Source organism: Scophthalmus maximus, chromosome 7 (genome assembly GCF_022379125.1).
Source record: "Scophthalmus maximus strain ysfricsl-2021 chromosome 7, ASM2237912v1, whole genome shotgun sequence".
NCBI classification, from domain to species: domain Eukaryota; kingdom Metazoa; phylum Chordata; class Actinopteri; order Pleuronectiformes; family Scophthalmidae; genus Scophthalmus; species Scophthalmus maximus.
Window position 1 is genome coordinate 21,023,920 of NC_061521.1, and position 17,531 is coordinate 21,041,450.

The window sequence follows — 17,531 nt, forward strand, 5'->3', positions numbered from 1 at the left end:
AGGAAAAAAAACCCTCTCCAAATTGAAAGTCAAAAATGTGGCTCCCGTTGTGATGAGTGGACAGGATCTAGGCTCTGAATAGTGAGCAGGTTCAGGATTTACTGAAATGCCAATGAAGCCGAGCCAGCCATAAATTCCAAAAGATGCTTATCCTGTATGTTGCGGTTCTAATGCAGATACATACTCCGATTTTCTCGCAGCGTCTCACAAAGTGGGAGGTAGAGAAAGAATCTTTTTTCCCCCTAGAAGCTGCATGCACTTAAAGGGGGAAACTACTGTGTCGTCGTCGTCGTCGTGTGTGTGTGTGTGTTTAATCAACGGCATGTGTTCTGTTCCCTGTTTGGCCAAAATGATAACGCCGCGTGGTCCTTTGCAGTATCCATTTGTCCAGTGTCATGTTGTCAGGAAACGATTAACAACACCGAGCGGTGGACACCTGAGATGTGGTTTGCTCGAGTTTGTGGTTGAAGGAGTGAGAAACTCGCATGGTGTGATCTGATTTGTGATAAACATTCGTAGTCTTGAAATTTGGAATAGGTCATCTGGTTTGCTCCTGAATCTAACACCCCGCGTAATCCGCGTAAGGAAACGAGCCTTTTGTTTTTGTTTGAGTGTGAGCTGGTTTTTGTTCCTTTTTACTGCTAGTTATATTATATTTTTCTGCCTCGTACCCGTGTGGCTCTTCTCTCCTTTGCGTTCTTGAGCTGAGAGTCGGTGGTGGTGGAACAGGTTGAAATAGTGGAGGGGGGGGGGGGGGGGGGGGGGGGGGGGGGGGGGAGCATCCATTGTTAGATACTGTAGGTTTGGAAACTCACCTGTGCTTTTGTAATCCCCCCTCTGTCTCCGCCCTCCTCACCGGTGTGAGCAGCGTCTCTCCAGCTTTGCCTCTCTCGCTGTCCCTCGTCTGTTAATTAGCGAGAGCCAGCCCGCAGGACCACAGCCACGCAATTTCATGTGTGCCCAGTGTTCTTCCTTTTTCGCTTTGCGAGAGCCCCCCCCCCCCGTTCCCCAGCGAAGAATGTCGCGCTGCGTCGAGGTTTTCGCCTTTTTTTCCCGGTGTTCCATTGAAACGGCTTGGCTCCACCCGCTGCAGTGGGATAAATGAACTTGTGCGTCGCCCCCCCCCCCAGCTGCGGAGCCTCTCTGTAGCCACGCCACGTACTGTGGACCGGTCTTCTCTGTGGTGCTTCGACTGTTCAGTGCTGCAGCGCATGATGCCAGTAGCACTGAACATGCGTTTCTTCCCCGAGGCAGACCTACTAGAGGAGCGTGAACTTCTCCATTGGTCTCCGCGGCACGTCGTCCTCCCCTGAACATTTGAACTTGGAATATGTAAAAAGGCAGGAGAATGATTTATTACTTTTTTTGCTATATCCCCTCAAGCCGCTCAGCATGAATGACATCTAAAAGGATTTTTTTATTCATTTATTTATTCTGAAGCGTCAATATGTGGGCAGGGGAGGATGCCAGAATTTTTTCTAGGTCCTTTGGTTCACTTCTCTCCTACTAATTTGTGTGTTTGCTTGTTTGTTTGTGTTTTTACTACTTACGACTAAAAAACTGATGGGAGGTAGTTGCTCTCAAGGAGCAGCTATTTCTTGACACAATGTCCAAACTGGGTAACACAAACTCAACTCTGCAACAACAGGTATTGTGCGCGTGCGTGCGTGCGTGTGTGTGTGTGCGCGCGTGTGTTTACGCACTTACCACAGTTGAAACCGAGCAGCTCCACGCCATCTTCTGCGCGACATCTTTTTAAGAATGTCGCGCACATTACCATGTCGGTGTCGAATCATTCATTCCACCACCTCACCATCGCCCAGCGAGGACATCCTGGCTTTGGCCGTCATCGCACCGCCTGTGTCAGCCCCTGTCTGTGTGACATCACTGTCGGTGTGTGTCCCCTCCCCCCAGCTCTGATCTCTCACCCCCCACCCTGTGCTTCCTTTCCTCCCCCAGGCATGGGCAAGAAGGACGATCCCAAACTAATGCAGGAGTGGTTCAAGCTGGTGCAGGAGAAAAATGCCCTTGTTCGCTATGAGTCCGAACTCATGATATTGTAAGTACATAACTTGACTGTTGAGATTGTCTGTTGTGACAAATCGTCAAATTTGCATGTGGATGTGCTCGTTGAGATATTTGGAAGTTTAGGACCAACAACCGACATTTCCCTCTCTCTCTCTTGGTGCCGGTCTTATACTCACAGGCCTGTTCATGTTATACATTGGTGATTATGTAATAATATAATATATTCATGAGAAAGAATATAATCTAATACAGAATCCACTGACGATGTAAGCATACTAATTTACTGCTTACTTATTTAATGAATATATTAATTTTAGATCATTAGTTTAAAGAGGTTGTTAGCCCTTGTGGAGTCACGATTGCTTTACAACACAATAATATGATACGTTATGAGATCACGTTTGCAGTTCATTTAGCGAAGCACCTTTTATTACATTCTGACAAGTCATTAAATGAGCCGGTGTTATCTCTTCGTCAGTTTCTGGAAACTTTTCAGACGACGAATTCCTCTTTTTTTTGGAACAACCAATAATTATTCTTTTACAATTATGCAAAGATAAACGAAGACACAGCCGACGAATATAAATGTTGAAAGTTGTAATTGATTTAGCGGAACAAACTTATCTTGTCCAAACTTTGCTCCTGTCCCCAAAGTGCCAGAGAGCTGGAGCTGGAGGACCGACAGAGCCGACTGCAGCAGGAACTCAGGGAGCGGATGGCTGTGGAAGGTAAACGCAGGAATGTTAATTAAAGTGTTTTTGCGCATGTAAAAGCGTCTGCTGTGCATCAAAGTCTGCGGCAAAGGGAGAGAAAACACTGCTCATGAGCATGTAACCTGCCCGCCTACTGGCTCGTTTGGCTCCATTTTGTACGGCACAACCGTTCTACACATGTTTTAAAGGCGTAGGATCACTCACTGCCACAGTACCAACCTATTCTAATAGACTCCCGAATCAAAATTACAAACATGTAAATGGCCAACATATAGGGACTTAATCTCCACTTGTCAGGGTAAATTTAATCTGTTCTCTAGCCGTTCTCTTTAATTCTTCTTTACCCTTTCGCCTCTTTCAGACCACCTGAAGACGGACAAGGAGCTTGCCCAGGAGAGGCAGATCCTGAACGAGATGCTGGAGGTGGTGGAGCAGCGCGACGCCCTGGTGGCCCTCTTGGAGGAGCAGAGGCTCCGGGAGAAGGAGGAGGACAAGGACCTGGAGGGCGTCATGCTCTCCAAAGGCTTCAACCTCAACTGGGTTTGAGGAGTAACGGGATTGGCGATTTCTTAGCGTTTCAAGCGATCTTCTCCGATCAGAATCGTCTGCTGAACATCAACACACGGGCAGTTGGTCTAAAACTGTCACACCTGCAGCAGTGAATGTGTAAAGATTTCCCTAACACACACACTTACGAACACTATGGCTGCCTCTGACATTGAAGCAGTCTGCCACGTTTACATATCCTCTGCCTAAAGGCAGACCTACTTATTCACTCTGCAGTTTTTGCTTGCGCTCTCTCTCTCTCTCTCTCTGTGGGTGGAGAGGCACAGAGCACACTCACAACTTTATCATCACCGCCTTGAAGTGGATCCTCTCGAGTGGGCGGGGTGGGGGGAAGCTTTGGGAGAATGTTTAAAGACTTCAAGTTTCATTCTCGACTATCTAAAGGGAAGAGTGCAGTTTGGTCCTGCTGATGTAAAGCAATTGTAAAGAATTGTGCTTTTGTGTATAGTTGTGTAGAGCAAGTCACATTTTCAGCGGAGGGAAGGTGTTCCTCTTTTCGGGAAAAAAGGACAGAGACGTGTATAGATGCTCGGTCTGACTGCGGGAAGGACATCCTCTGCTGAAGCTGCCTTTCTATCCAGTGACAAACTATTGAATCCTGATGAACCACAGACGCAACCCCCCCCCCCAATCTTCACCTCCACAGAGTGTTTTGTGAGACAATACAACAAAAGCCATTCAATATGGCCATGTTTTTATATATTTATGATTTGTGTTTGCTTTTAACAGATCTTTTTTTTTGTTTTAATTGACAGGAGACCAGAATCTCATTATCTTGCACTTTTGTGCACAACTCCCATGCATCCATCAGCCATTGCATGTTAGGAATGAAGGGCTGTGGGCAGAGAGAAGATCTTAAACAGTGTCTTTGATAGCTAGACATAGAACACAGACTTATACCAGATATGAACATATACAGTAAGCACTTCACATGACTTGATTGTGAAGGGCCTCTCTGAGAGACGCATTTCACTGTATATCACACACCGTTTACAAATGCACATCCATATTCAGCGTTGGATTTGTTTTTTTCCATTTACCTTACTTTGACGGCAAGTCAAACCAACTGCTGAAAGGATTCGACTCGTATAGGAACAGTCTTCATTTCAGATTCAAATGAGCTCCATGTGCGTTAACACTGTGACGTTATCATTAATTGATCTGATTTCACTGTTGTCCAATGGGGGAGATCAGTTTGTGCCACAGGACTGTGTCTGTTGTTCGATATGCGATGTCTAAGGAGTGCACAACAGGAACTTACACACTTCAGAACACTTGGATCATTACATGGCTGTGTTAGTTATTTACACCTTGAACAAGATGCCTTTTTTTTTTTAAATTTCACTCTCCATTTTTATTTTATATTTTTATTTTTGAGGTAGTCACATCCGTGCATCCCACTGGAACTCAAGATTTCGATTTTCTTTTCAAATAGTTTATTACAGCAGGTCCCCCAAAGCAAACAAATAGAGGATTTTAAATGGGGGGCGCTTAAGGGATGCGGAGTGCTTTATGAGCATCTTGCATCAGACTAGGAACATTATGGTTTATCTGGAGGGCAGTCAACTCTAATAGCCTTTGTAAAGAAACCCAGGCGGTCACTGTTTTACGGCACAGAAACACTTAGAGGCTCTATTTATGACTCTGTAAAAAAAAAAGTGTTACATAATTGTAAGGGTTGTCATTTTAGATGGTGTGTGTGTGTGATAAGTTTGACTTGATTGTATTGATATTTATTAACAATGTGTGCAAACTGTATTATATGTAAAGAAAATGAATCCTAATTTTTAAAAACCGTTCTGATGACACACGACTCATAATGTAAATGCTTCATGTAGCTATAATGCATATAGGGGTGTTGGATGTATGCTGAAAAAAACAGCAATAAAACAATGCAGTTCTTTTAAATGTTTGTCCACTGAAATATCTTTTTTTAAACATTTGGTATCAATCTATTTTTCTATCTCCATTTCTCATCTATATGTTTCCGTCCATCATATCTGTATACATCTCTATACATCCATAATTCTCTCTCTCTCGCCCTCCTTTATACATATATTTCTATCCATCTTTATATATCTATATATCCATGTCACATCTATATCTCTCTCTCTCTCTCAATTTGAAAAAGCTTTATTGACATGAATGTCGAGTAAACCATATTGCCGAAGCATCAAGGACAATACAAATACAATCATTTGAAATGTAAATACAGTATAATGATACAATTAATTTCGTCAAATAAACTAAAACTAAAGTACATACATAACAGGAAAATGTTTTTATTCATGTAATATATATATACACTCACACTTTATAGCAGTATGTATTTAGTGTATACAGTATATATACACTGTAAATCTGTATACTCTCTCTCTCGCTTTCACTCTCTCTCTCTGTCAATAAATGGCAGGACAGATAACAAAATAAAAGACGGAAATAATACCCGCTTTACATTTTTTGTATTTTATATATTTTACAGGGTCAAGAGCGCCCTTTTTTTTCACATGTCAGACGCACTCTTTAAAAAAACGCAGACATTAAAAAAACAAAACTACCTTAGCAAAACATTCATTTCTTAAACACACACACAAAAAAAGAGTTGACGTGTTTTCCTCGTGCACTTATTTTGAAACGCACGGTAGAGGAAAAAAACGAAGTCCCGTTTCCGGTTAAGCTGCGTGTGCGGCGGTGTCTGAAATAAAAAAGTTTGCGCAAGTGAACCAGGTGTGTTCTCCCACGAACGTGATGGCGTCGAGTTTCAGGGATTGTGAGGTCAGTGTGTTACTTCATGCATGACGACGTGTACAACCTGCGAAGAGGAGCACGAGAGAGGAAGCGAATCTGTTTGTGTGAGATGTACAGTGCAGCGGCCGGACCGGAAGTGGCATATGACAGTTGTACAGTCGATGGCATTTAACTTTGTGATCCGAAACACTGATTTATCTCGAGGTGCAGCAGGTTTCATGTCTTGATAGTGATTAAAATAATATAGTCAGAAGTAAGAACTACCTTTTTTAGGGGGGTGTTTTACCTTTTGATATTATTAATATTATTTCTTATTAACAATGAAAACTGAATTTTCATTCAGTGGGCTGAATCCGCCGCTGTGCCCTGGAGGTTAGCTTACAAGACTGTATGTGTTGACATCTTAGCTGAATAAAAAAAAGAAAGAGGGAGAAGAAAAACATACACATATACATTATTAATATGTTCTTCATCACACTACCTCTGTGTCTGACAGGCATGGAGGGCAGAGGGTCTCCAACTGTCCACCACCAGTAATGAGGCCTGCAAACTGTACGACGCCATACTGTCGCAGGTAAACACACACACACACACACACACCTCCCATATATACACATGTGCACACACAATTTTTTGCACGATGCTTAACTTGATACTGAAAAACAAAATTTCCAATTAACAACGTCTCGACCTTGTCGTTTGGCTCCTAGTATGTGAAGTGGACGAACGATGAGACCGTGGGAGGATTTGAAGGATGCATGTCCGCTCTGCAGACAGCTGATCCTTACTTTGGTAAATAATAGGTCAGGTCGTCAAACATCATTCGTACAAATGTCGGTTAATGTTTAATTTTGATTAGTTGGCTAAGTCCTTATTGTGAAACTTTTTCACAATAAATCTGGCTTGGACGCAGCAGCAAAAAAAGTATAAAAGGAGACAACAGCAAATCAAGGTTACGAATTGAGGATTAAAGATAAGGAAGGGATAAAGGTGACGATGCTAAAATTATGCACTGCAGAAATAACCTAATTATAAAACACATCACACGCCTTTCACAGGGAGCTTTACAGAAAAGCTTTTGTGTCACCCATAATGCTTTGGGGTCATTAAACAATGTATAATTGAGCTGAATCTACCTAAATAGAAGGGACCACGCGCTTATGACACGATGAACGTTGACGCGTGTGTTATTTATAACAGTACGAACAACTTCAATCCTTTTTAGTTAAACCTGTGCCAGAATCCAGGTACAATGTTTTACATGCTATGTCACCGGACTGACACTCACTCAGGGAAACTGAGATATTGTTAATGTCATTAGATACGCCTGAGCTTTTTCCCACTGCGACAAGTCAAAGCGTCAGCCAGGAAAAGAAAAGGCCACAACAGCTTTTTTTTTTTACTGCTTTTAAGCTGCGAGATAAGACGACCTCAGAGACTTTGTACGACTTTTTGTGCTGTTATTACAATCTGTTGACCCTGAGCTCATGATTCAGAGGTTAATCAGTATCTTGAGCGATGGTGTGGTTTGCGTGCAGCTTGAGCTCTCGTCATACATTTGAGATATACGGTCGTACGTGAAAATCAAAACCCTTCATCCCCGTTGTGCGGCGTCAACGTTTATTTATGCTCCTGCGAACGTGCAAGCCACTTGTCACCTCACCTGCTGTTTTTAAATGTTATGGTTACTTTGGGAAAAGAAATTGAGGTCCTTCGGATTTGACTTCAATTCCATTGCTTACAAGAATCATAAAAAATGGATAAGTCCAATCTGACTACATAAATAAAACAAAGCAGTCTTTGCTGGTGCCCTTGTTCTCATCGTCTTGGATAAAAAAAACAAAGAATATTTCATCCAATATTTAGAAGCATTAATACTTTTGTAACTACATAAGTGTTGAGCTTGTTTAAAGTGTAATTCGTGGCTGTGACTGGTCTTAACATCCAGTTTGAAGTCGGTTTACATAGCGAGTCGCGCCCCCCCCCCCCATCGTCTGCCCTAAGGTTATGATAAGGGCACACTGCAGGGATGAAAAGCTTTTATGTTTACTTTCCCCCTTTTTTTTAAACAGAAATTGAGAGGTTTAGCTTAAGCAGTGAATATATGTGTGTATGTGCGGGTGTCTTCAACGCCCTCAAAAGAAAGTCCACAAAGACCAGTTTGATTTATATTCCCCTGTAGTTATGGGCCATGTGATCATTACGGGCCTGGAGCTTGTGGGAACGGCGAGCTCCCCGCGGCTGAATGAACGTCTGGCCGGTGCCGTGCGGCGAACAGTGGAGTTGGCCGACAGCCAGGACATTTCTCCCAGAGAGAGGCTCCATGTCAAGGCCGTGGAGCTCTTCTCACACGGGTAAGATTCAGAGTCAGGTTTCCTCAGGAAGTACAGTCAAAACTGAGGGGTTGAATAAGTATTTTGTCCTATTAATGCTAATGCGGCATCCGGAGGGGCAACAACATGAGTTTTAGTTTACTTCCACTAACTCTTTTTTTAAGACATGCTCATGTGTGGACGTAGCACATAATTGCTTTGGAGAAATGTTTGCAATTGTCCGTTCTGCCGCATGAGAGGTCCCAGTGTTTCTCTCATGATGCACAATAAGTTCCTTGTCAGAGATTGATGTAGTGTGTAATGCCTCCATTCATACAGTACAGTACATCCTCAGAAATCAAGTGTGTGAATGTGAAATTAAAATTTTAACAATTTGTCAAATGGATAAACAAAAATTTATAATTGTCCGGGGGGGGGGGGGGGGGGGGTTAATCTGCTAAAACAAACTGTGTATGTAAATTATAAGATATGTATTGTATATGCACAATTATCACGCTTGAAACAATTTTCAAAGTGCAAAGTGTACACTTTATTGATCTGCACATTTGATTTTAAATGGATACAATTGCAGTCAATAATCCATAATGACAGTGATAAGAAAAAACAAAATCAAACTTGGAAAAAAACTGGAATCTCTTACTTACCAAAGCATTCACATACTTTACTTTAAATGCAGCCAGGTGGTGAATCCTGTTTCCATGAGATGTATTCACTGTGGAACATGTGGAGTCCACCAGTGACTGGACATAGTTAGAAAGACACGCACGCACACACACACACACACACCACACACACACACACACGCACACACACACACACACAAATTGTGGCTAGACATAGTTAAGGGCAAAGGGTTTAAAACCCTTTTTTTAAGTTTTCTTTTTGCGTAACTGGGCAAGAAGAGTCTTGGTCAGAGAGGTGATCAAGAACCCATTGACTGTCAGAAGTCCATCAATCAGCCCTGAAAGGTAGATGGTGGTTTAAATAAAAACAATGGCAGCCCTCTTGGGAGTAGAGGGTGCGTCAGTTCACATCTGACGTGAGAATCTCACGTCCCCCCGCTCTGTATATGCAAATAAACATGCACGGTATTGCTGTTTGTGTGCAGAGACGTTGTGCATTGTGGTTTTTAATAGGTCGTATAAGGTCTCATCAGAGTATTCGTTTCGTTTGTCATCACGCCAGCGGACATGTTGCCTGTGAAAGAATTACGTCCTTTTCGAGTCTTCAGATGACGACAAGAATGTGTTTAATCCATGAGGCGAAATTCAATCATCAAGAAGTTGTGTGTGTGTGCGTCTCCTCTATGGGATACAGTCACAGCATTCATCTGAATCTGACAAGTAATATTTGTATTCCATCCGCAGTGTCTCTTTTCCCCACGGTATTGTAGGATATGGGGGAACTATGGGGAGACATTTAGTTTCCTAACATTGTCTTCGAGGCATGTGTTTTTCAAGGGCCCCACATTCCTTCTATCCAGCGCAAAGTGTAATGAATTCTGTGTGATTCCCATCGTACACTCACTCTGTGTGTGCGTCCTTCGCAGCATCACAGGCGTCTGCGCGTCTTTAACACTGACTCATGTTTTGTCTCTTTTTTCAGAAATTTCCCCAAGGCCTGTGATGTATGGGAAGACATTCTGGTTGATCACCCCACTGATATGCTGGCGCTCAAGTTTGCCCATGACGGATATTTCTACTTGGGAGCTCAAACGCGGATGAGGGACTCCGTGGCCAGGGTGCTGCCTCACTGGAAGCCACACATACCTTTGTACAGGTACAATGAGCAGCGCATACTACTACACGAGCATTATGGGTAACTTCAAAATCATTTGGAAGCCCATTGAGCTCGATGTATTGGCTTTAATACACACAATATACAACTCGCTTACTTTACGTGTCACGATGAACTAATAACATGTACAGTTCATCAGTGAGCAACGTAGAGCATATTGGACATTTGAATTGAGTTACTACACAAGTACAGTGAGATTGAATGGGCCTCCACAGGCTTTAATGCTAAATATATTTCATAGTAAATCATAAACGTGTGCACATAATCGTAATGAGCTTCCAAATCTCTAAACACCCGCTATAAACTACCTGCTTGGCACCAAGCAGCCCGTAGTCACCGTTAGCAATTACCTCAAGAGCCGGAGCTCCAGAGATGTTAAGTCTTTTTTTAAAACCCCAACTGTATCTTCTTATGAATATCCAAACTCTAAAAGAAATAATCGTGTTATACGCAAGCTTTTGTTGCTTTAGAGTTGATGGGGGGGGGGGGGGGAGTACGAATGCAGCTAGAAATCCTCCAAAGTATGGTCAAAGTCAAACAGGGACCTGCAAACACAGATAGTGTATCATTTTATACATTATATGCTAATACACAGCGTGTGTTAGTCTTCACCCTGCAATCATGCTTGTCCTTTATGGATCAAAAGTGGAAGTGAAGTAAATTATTGTTTTTGTCCACATCCTCTTCATAAATATTCAAATGAATAACACGAGTCTCTCAGCCCAAGACAGTTGATGCTAACATTTTAAACCATACTCCTAATTTGTTGGCAGGTATCAGCATCATGAGAACTTTATGGTGCACAAAGGTTAACATCTAATGATAATGTTGACTTTAACTTTAACTTTAACACACACACACACTTATTCCATTTTAGATGCTCCTGTTATTATAATAATGTATTTAATATTTATTCCTCATTTAATGCAAATTGGCCGGGATTTCCCCGGGGGATTAAGTTGCGCTGTAGTTGATGAATATGTATTTTTAGGAGTGTCAGTCAGAGGCAGAGATCAAAGGATGGATTTACCAAAGCCCCCCCCGCCCACCACCCCCAACCCCACCTCCAATTGTCATCATCATATGCCAATTTGAGAAACATATTCAGTGACCTTTAACTCTAATTGTTATTGCTCGAGGCATATTCACAAAAGCGGTTTCTCCTTTTTAATCATTCTAGAAGATCTAATTGTTATGTTCAGGTGAACAAAAAGACTCGGTGTGCGGGAACACGAGAGCAGAGTCACACACAGGATTTACCAAAAATAAAAAGGAAATTATTTTTAGTTTATTTTCTGTATTATTATCAGGGTCTATATATTTGGTTCCACTTGTGGTATTTATTTTTATTCATAATAAAGTTCATGGTAAAACTGTAAAATATCAAGCGTTTGATAAAGACATCTTAGTAAAAACATACACACCATACATACCTACCATCCAATATATCAGTATCATAAATATTTTACTCTCTAATGTCACCATTAGCATCTGCCCCCTGCATTAACCCAGCAGTTATAAACCCATTATAAATTAACATCATGATGAGTAGAATGTCTGACCATCCTGTATTTTTTAATGACAGTTTTTTGTTTATTTGCTGTCTCAGTTATCTGAAAGGACTGTATTCCTTTGGTCTCCTGGAGACTCACTTCTACGACCAGGCTGAGAAAGTGGCCCTGGAGGTGAGACTTTTCTTCTCTGCCGTAGTCTGTTAGTCTGCCTGCACTGATTGTGTCAGTTCAGTAAGTAAGTAAGTCATTTGCTGTTGAAGCAGCTCACCTAGAACCTCAGACGTCCCAAATCTTCTCTACTGAATGTTGATAAAAGTAGCTGTGACACAAGGGTCACTTGAAAAGATGATAGAGAAACCATCACAGGCCAAAATGAAAGACTTCATTTTTTTTTCGAAAATGTCATTTTACATAAAGCATCTGTCCCTTTCCTCGTCCTTGCTTCAAACTGTTGAATTCTCCTGTGCAGGGCCTCAGTGTGACTCCAGGTGACGCTTGGGCCGTCCACTCCGTAGCACATGTTTACGAGATGACGGCAGAGTTGGACAAAGGCTTGAAGTTCATGGAGAGCAGAGAGAAAGACTGGCAGGTACGACTCCTCATGGGTGTTTGAATCACGTCTCAGTAACCTTGTTTCTATCAACTGAGTCCACAAATTTAGATTACACATTTTAATAGCCTCAGGGGTGGGGGGGTGAAAAATTAAATGTGTATCGTTTAATTCCAGGTATCCGACGTCCTGGCCAGTCACAACTATTGGCACTGGGCTCTATACTTCATCGAGAAGGTAAAGATTATAATGAGTTTTCTCAGTCAAGCGAGTAGTTGTCAGTGGGAGTGTTTGTGGAACTCGTATTTATGATATCCGGCTCCCCCGGGTAAATTAAAGTCTGCTGTTGATTATGTTGAGAGATTCATTTGTGTTTGCATCTGTGCAACACACAATCCATAACCCCTTGATTATCTCTCAAGTCAGACGTAATTCAACACTCCTCTTCCTCCACCACAGGGGCAGTACGAAGCCGCCCTGCAGATATATGACTCTCAGGTTGGTCTGTGTTGAGAATTTGCATCAAAAGACTTTATGATATATCTGTCTTGAGTGAGTGCTCCATGACCTCTTTTCCCCAAGTCATGCATGTTCCAATGCACAGGGGGACGCGGACTAAAAGCAATGTGTTGTTTCATGTGATGCGAGGAGGGCAAGTGTGAACAAATGGAAGTCAAAGCCCACCGCCCTGCTTCAGTGCCAACTGCCAAAGCTGATAATTTTTTTATTATTCACTCTAAAAAAAAAAGAGATTTTGAAAGTAAATCTTTTTGATGTCGTGCACCTACACAAGAACATCTCATAATGATGTTACTCAGGAGTTCGAGCACAACAGAAATCCTTACATCGAGTTCGCTGATATTCATGAATGTTTAACTGTCACGTCAGGGAAATATAGTAAAACATGAAAAAAACAATTACAATTACAATTTTACCTCTATGAAAAATATCAGCGTGGAGACTGTGCAGCTATATGATACATCCTTCACTGTTCAAGGTGAATAGGTGAACATGTGCCTTGTGTCCCTCAGGTGTTCAGACGTTGTAAAGCCACAGAATCCATGTTGGACACCGTCGATGCCAGTTCAATGCTCTGCAGACTGGAAATGGAGGGTAAGACGCCGCCGGCTAATGTGGGAATTCATAAAGCGGCTTATTAGTTAAAGGGGAAATTGAGAAGGGAGTTCTGATCTTTCCATCCATCTGTATCTAGGACATCACCTGATCAGACTTTCATTATTATTATTTTATAATTGAGAAATGATGCAGAGTTGCACATTTTCAAAACGACACTAATTGGCCTGACAAAAACCGCTGCAGCATTTGTTAACATGTTGCTAATGTGGGCTGAAGGGGAACGGCAACATCTGCTTAAAGATAATTTACGATAGTCTAAAAAGTGAAACTGCCAAGGTGAGATAACCCCAATTAACATGCCAAATTTAATGAGAATCTCAGTGTGCTGCGTTATACCTTTGGTTGGTTTCACTATTCAAGGTAAAACAGAGATAAAACGACTGGCTACTATTAAAAATACAAATAAAAAGCGATATTTGCGTCTTTGTGTCGGTGGATGTTTTTAGGGGTGTGCACAAAGGACCGTTGGCGAGAGCTGCTCCAGGTGACGCGGCCGCACTCCGACGACCACGTGACCCTTTTCAACGACCTCCACTTCCTCATGGTGTCGCTGGGAGCCAAAGAGAGCGGCACTTCTCAGCGCCTGCTGGAGGGCCTCCGGGAATTGGCTAAGTAAGTTCCGCACCATCTCCTCCCTTCACTGCACACCACGCGGCTCTCCGCCAGCCTTACGTACGAGCCGCGGAACGGCGGGATATGAGAAGTGGATGCAGTCTCGGAGACAATTTAGAGCTACGGTCCGTCTCGGAGACCGGGGTCCTTCCCTCGGCAGCAGATGTCTCACCGGCAGCTGCCGCCTCTGTGGACTTTTTGTGGCCATAATATGTTCTGGCATGGCGACCGCGGACAGCCTGTGCCCTGGATTTTGACTCGTAAAGAAACCCACAGAAAAGCTGCCATTTAAAAGCAGCGCTTTAAATGCTCATGTTCTTTTCTCCCGCCGTTACATCATGTAACTCGTGTCACAGGAGTTGGGGAACGATGCACTCTTAAGTGAGACACAGCTCCACTTTGAACCATCGTGCAAGTTCCAGCTTTGCTTTTATTTAAATACCATCACTCACATATACTGTGTCACTGTTTAACGCCTCCGTTTTGAAAGGATTGCACAGTTTTACATAATCCATATTTTTGCCGTTATGTTTTTTTCACACTCGCAGGCGGTGAGTCTAAGCATTCGCTAATCCGAGAAAGCCTCATGACGGTATGGAATCTCTGGCCTTATATATTCCGCCTTTCACAGATCGCTCAAGTGACGCTCGTTTCAGCCTGAACAAATAAACCAACCCGGAGCTTTTCTCTAGATTTGATTGATTTTTTTATACTTTTACATGAAAATGTTCATGTTCTTTAAATGAATGAAAATGACAGCAGGCTAAGTGTTCGAACCCTTGAGGTGGAGCTGCTACTGCGCCTCCGATTAATCTTCTGAATCCTTTATAGTCTGTAAAGCAGATTTTGACGATTTGTTTCTCAAAATATATTTTTATATACGATCATTTTCATTTTTTTTTATCAACCAAAAATATCCTCAACATTTTACTTTCGGGAATATTTAACTAAACCTGTTAAAAAAAAGTTGCCTCTTTTCCATTTAGCGGGGTTTTTACTAAAACTGCAGATGATGATGATATGATCATAAAGTGCTGCTAACTAAGATGCAATGCCCAACGAGCTGTATGCGTTTAGAGCTGCAACTAACGATTATTTTCATTATCGATTAATCTGACGATTAATTCCTTGATTAATCCATCAGTTATTTGGTCCATAAAACTGTGAAAAATGTCAACCTTGTTTCCCAAAACTCCAAGATGACGTTTTGTTTTTGGCCACACACCAAATATTTTTAGTTTACTGTCACAGAGGAGCAAAGAAACCATAAAATATACGGACAGCCCCATGTTGTCCTCGCAACAAAGATCTGTGACTCCATGAGATGTGAAACAGGAATGTGCACAATGTATGGACAAACCTTTTCAACTCTTAACTTCAAACTGGATGTGAACTGCCTGGAGCCATTAAAAGCCGGGAAAATCCGATATTCTAGTGGTAAACACAAAGTTAGAGCAGGGGGGAAAAGAGCAGGTTGTTGGATTGCTGCTCCTCCTCTGTCTCCTCTGTCTGGTGATGTGAGGTTGCGGAGAGCTCAGGCAAAGTCACTTTCAAATGTAAGCTTTTAGTTTTAACCTTCTCTCACAGTTTCCACACGGATTCAGTCTCTCGTCCGCCTCGTGTGTCTGACAAAACCGTTCTGACTTTACATCTCCTCTTCTTAGATATTAGATTTCAGAAGCAGTTTCCTCGGCCGCTGCGGTCAGTCAGCAGTGATAAATCAGGGTGCATTGGGTGGTTGTATGAATTTTTATTGCCTCCTATCATATTCTGAACTAAAAATACTTTTTTTTTATTTTTTTATCTGTGCTGCTTTTCATCCATTTCACTTGCACAAAACCTTTGCCTGGCCTTTAAGTAAGTGAGGACAAAATCAATTTGCACCTGTACAGGGATGTAAATCCTTGGTGAATATTATATCAGACGTTGAAAGAGTTTGGTGATGCGTATTTAGATTTAAAAGAGTTTAACATTTTAGATCAAATATGTTTTTCTGCAAATGTACAATCCAAAAAGCATTCTTCCCTGAGCACTGGTTTCTAGACCTTCCAGCCAAGAAATCTATATTTTTGGTTTTCATTTTTGTTTTTTTGAACCGCTGCTCTTCTTCATAGGGAGCCAGGGGAAAATCAGCAGCATCAGCTGGCCGGGACCGTGGGTGTGCCCATGTGTCAGGCTCTGACGGAGTACGACCAGGGCAACTACAGCGGCGCTACAGAGCTCCTGTACCCTTTGCGCTACCGCATGGCGGACATAGGCGGCAGCGATGCTCAGGTAAGTTCCACCACAGGAACGTGGTGAACAAGCCCAAACCCGACCGCGGCTCTCTTCAGGAGAGCTCTCAGCCTCCAGGCTCTATGTTGTTTGGATATCGTTGATCATATTGTGTTGTTGTGTTTCCTCGAGTTAAAAAGCTGGATTCCCCCGGCTGATGTGAAAAAAGGCCAGAGGTGAAGAACACTCTACATAAGAGCTGAAGCCTCTCAAGTCTGTGAACATACTACATAGTGGGAGAATGTGCTGCACAGTGCACCGGTGTATGAATAATGAATCTCTGTGATGGATGCTGATGGGTTTTTGTTACGTCCTTTGTGTTCATAACACCCCCCCCCCCCCCCCCCCCCCCCCCCCCCCCAAGGTGCAACAGTTTACAGTACACGGTATATAACACTGAAGGAGTAGAAAGACTGTACACACGGTGCCGTGTTGGAACGATTCCTCACTAATGGGTTCGTCCACTGTTTGTCCATTGTTGTTCGCAGAGGGATATCTTCAATCAGCTGCTTATTCATGCAGCCATGAAATCCGAGAAGAAGCACCACCAGAAACTTGGGAGGTAACGCCCACCTGGGATTTTAGTCCAAAGACGCGGTGCTTCAGTTCAAGTCTTTTTTTCCCTTTTGTATTTCTGTATGTCCATGTTTTTATGTGAGAATAGAGGAAAGAACTTTCTGTTCTTTCCTCTATTTGAACCACTGGAGTTCATCGTGATGCTGTTTTCTTCTGTCCTGTCCATGCACATGTAAAACACATACTGTATGAGCCTATTATGTAAGCGTCACCCCCCCTCCATCTGTGCCATATACGACACTTTCATTATTGATCGTCAACCTCTCAGCTTGTACTTTCTCTGAATCTGTGTCCGTCTCCGTGTGTCTCCGTGTGTCTCGTGTTCTGCTGACTTCCCCCCCAGATGTCTTCTAGTCGAGCGTGACGCCGCGAGGCCGAACTCCCCCCTGACCGGCCGTCTGATGCAGAGAGCCCTGGCTCTTCACATCTAGGAGGATTGTTAAGGTGTGCAGAGAAGCTCACATGCATAACAAACATCTGATGTGCCATTGATTGGTTTTAGGAAACTCTAAAACATTTTATACGGCACCGTTTTCAATGTAGGGCTTGGTGTCCTTTTAGATTACGTACCTTTAAATCTTTGTAAATTAACTTACTTATCTCAAGATTATGAGCTAATATTAACCACGGATTGCCAATTTAAATGATAAATATGAATATTAAAGTATGACACATAATCCCG

General features: G+C 42.6%; 2 protein-coding genes across 30 annotated transcripts in view; both read left to right on the top strand.

Moving 5' to 3' along the window:
• mical3a (microtubule associated monooxygenase, calponin and LIM domain containing 3a) overlaps positions 1-5,216 on the top strand; it is a 79,501-nt gene extending 74,285 nt beyond the window's left edge. For all 29 annotated transcript variants that reach the window (XM_035642020.2, XM_035642021.2, XM_035642019.2 and 26 more), the window contains 3 exons: positions 1,960-2,059; positions 2,683-2,756; positions 3,103-5,216. In XM_035642020.2, the coding sequence (XP_035497913.2) occupies positions 1,960-2,059; positions 2,683-2,756; positions 3,103-3,287 (359 nt within the window). In that variant the 3' untranslated portion in view covers positions 3,288-5,216. The remainder of the gene's footprint in view (positions 1-1,959; positions 2,060-2,682; positions 2,757-3,102) is intronic.
• A 738-nt stretch (positions 5,217-5,954) lies between these two features.
• ttc38 (tetratricopeptide repeat domain 38) lies at positions 5,955-17,526 on the top strand. Its single transcript, XM_035643188.2, has 14 exons — positions 5,955-6,083; positions 6,553-6,630; positions 6,767-6,848; positions 8,239-8,410; positions 9,995-10,168; positions 11,796-11,871; positions 12,170-12,289; positions 12,428-12,487; positions 12,710-12,748; positions 13,282-13,363; positions 13,834-13,999; positions 16,114-16,273; positions 16,762-16,835; positions 17,193-17,526. Exons 1-14 carry the CDS (start codon positions 6,057-6,059, stop codon positions 17,278-17,280), a joined length of 1,398 nt encoding a protein of 465 aa, XP_035499081.1. The 5' UTR covers positions 5,955-6,056; the 3' UTR covers positions 17,281-17,526.
• Positions 17,527-17,531: the final 5 nt, after the last annotated feature.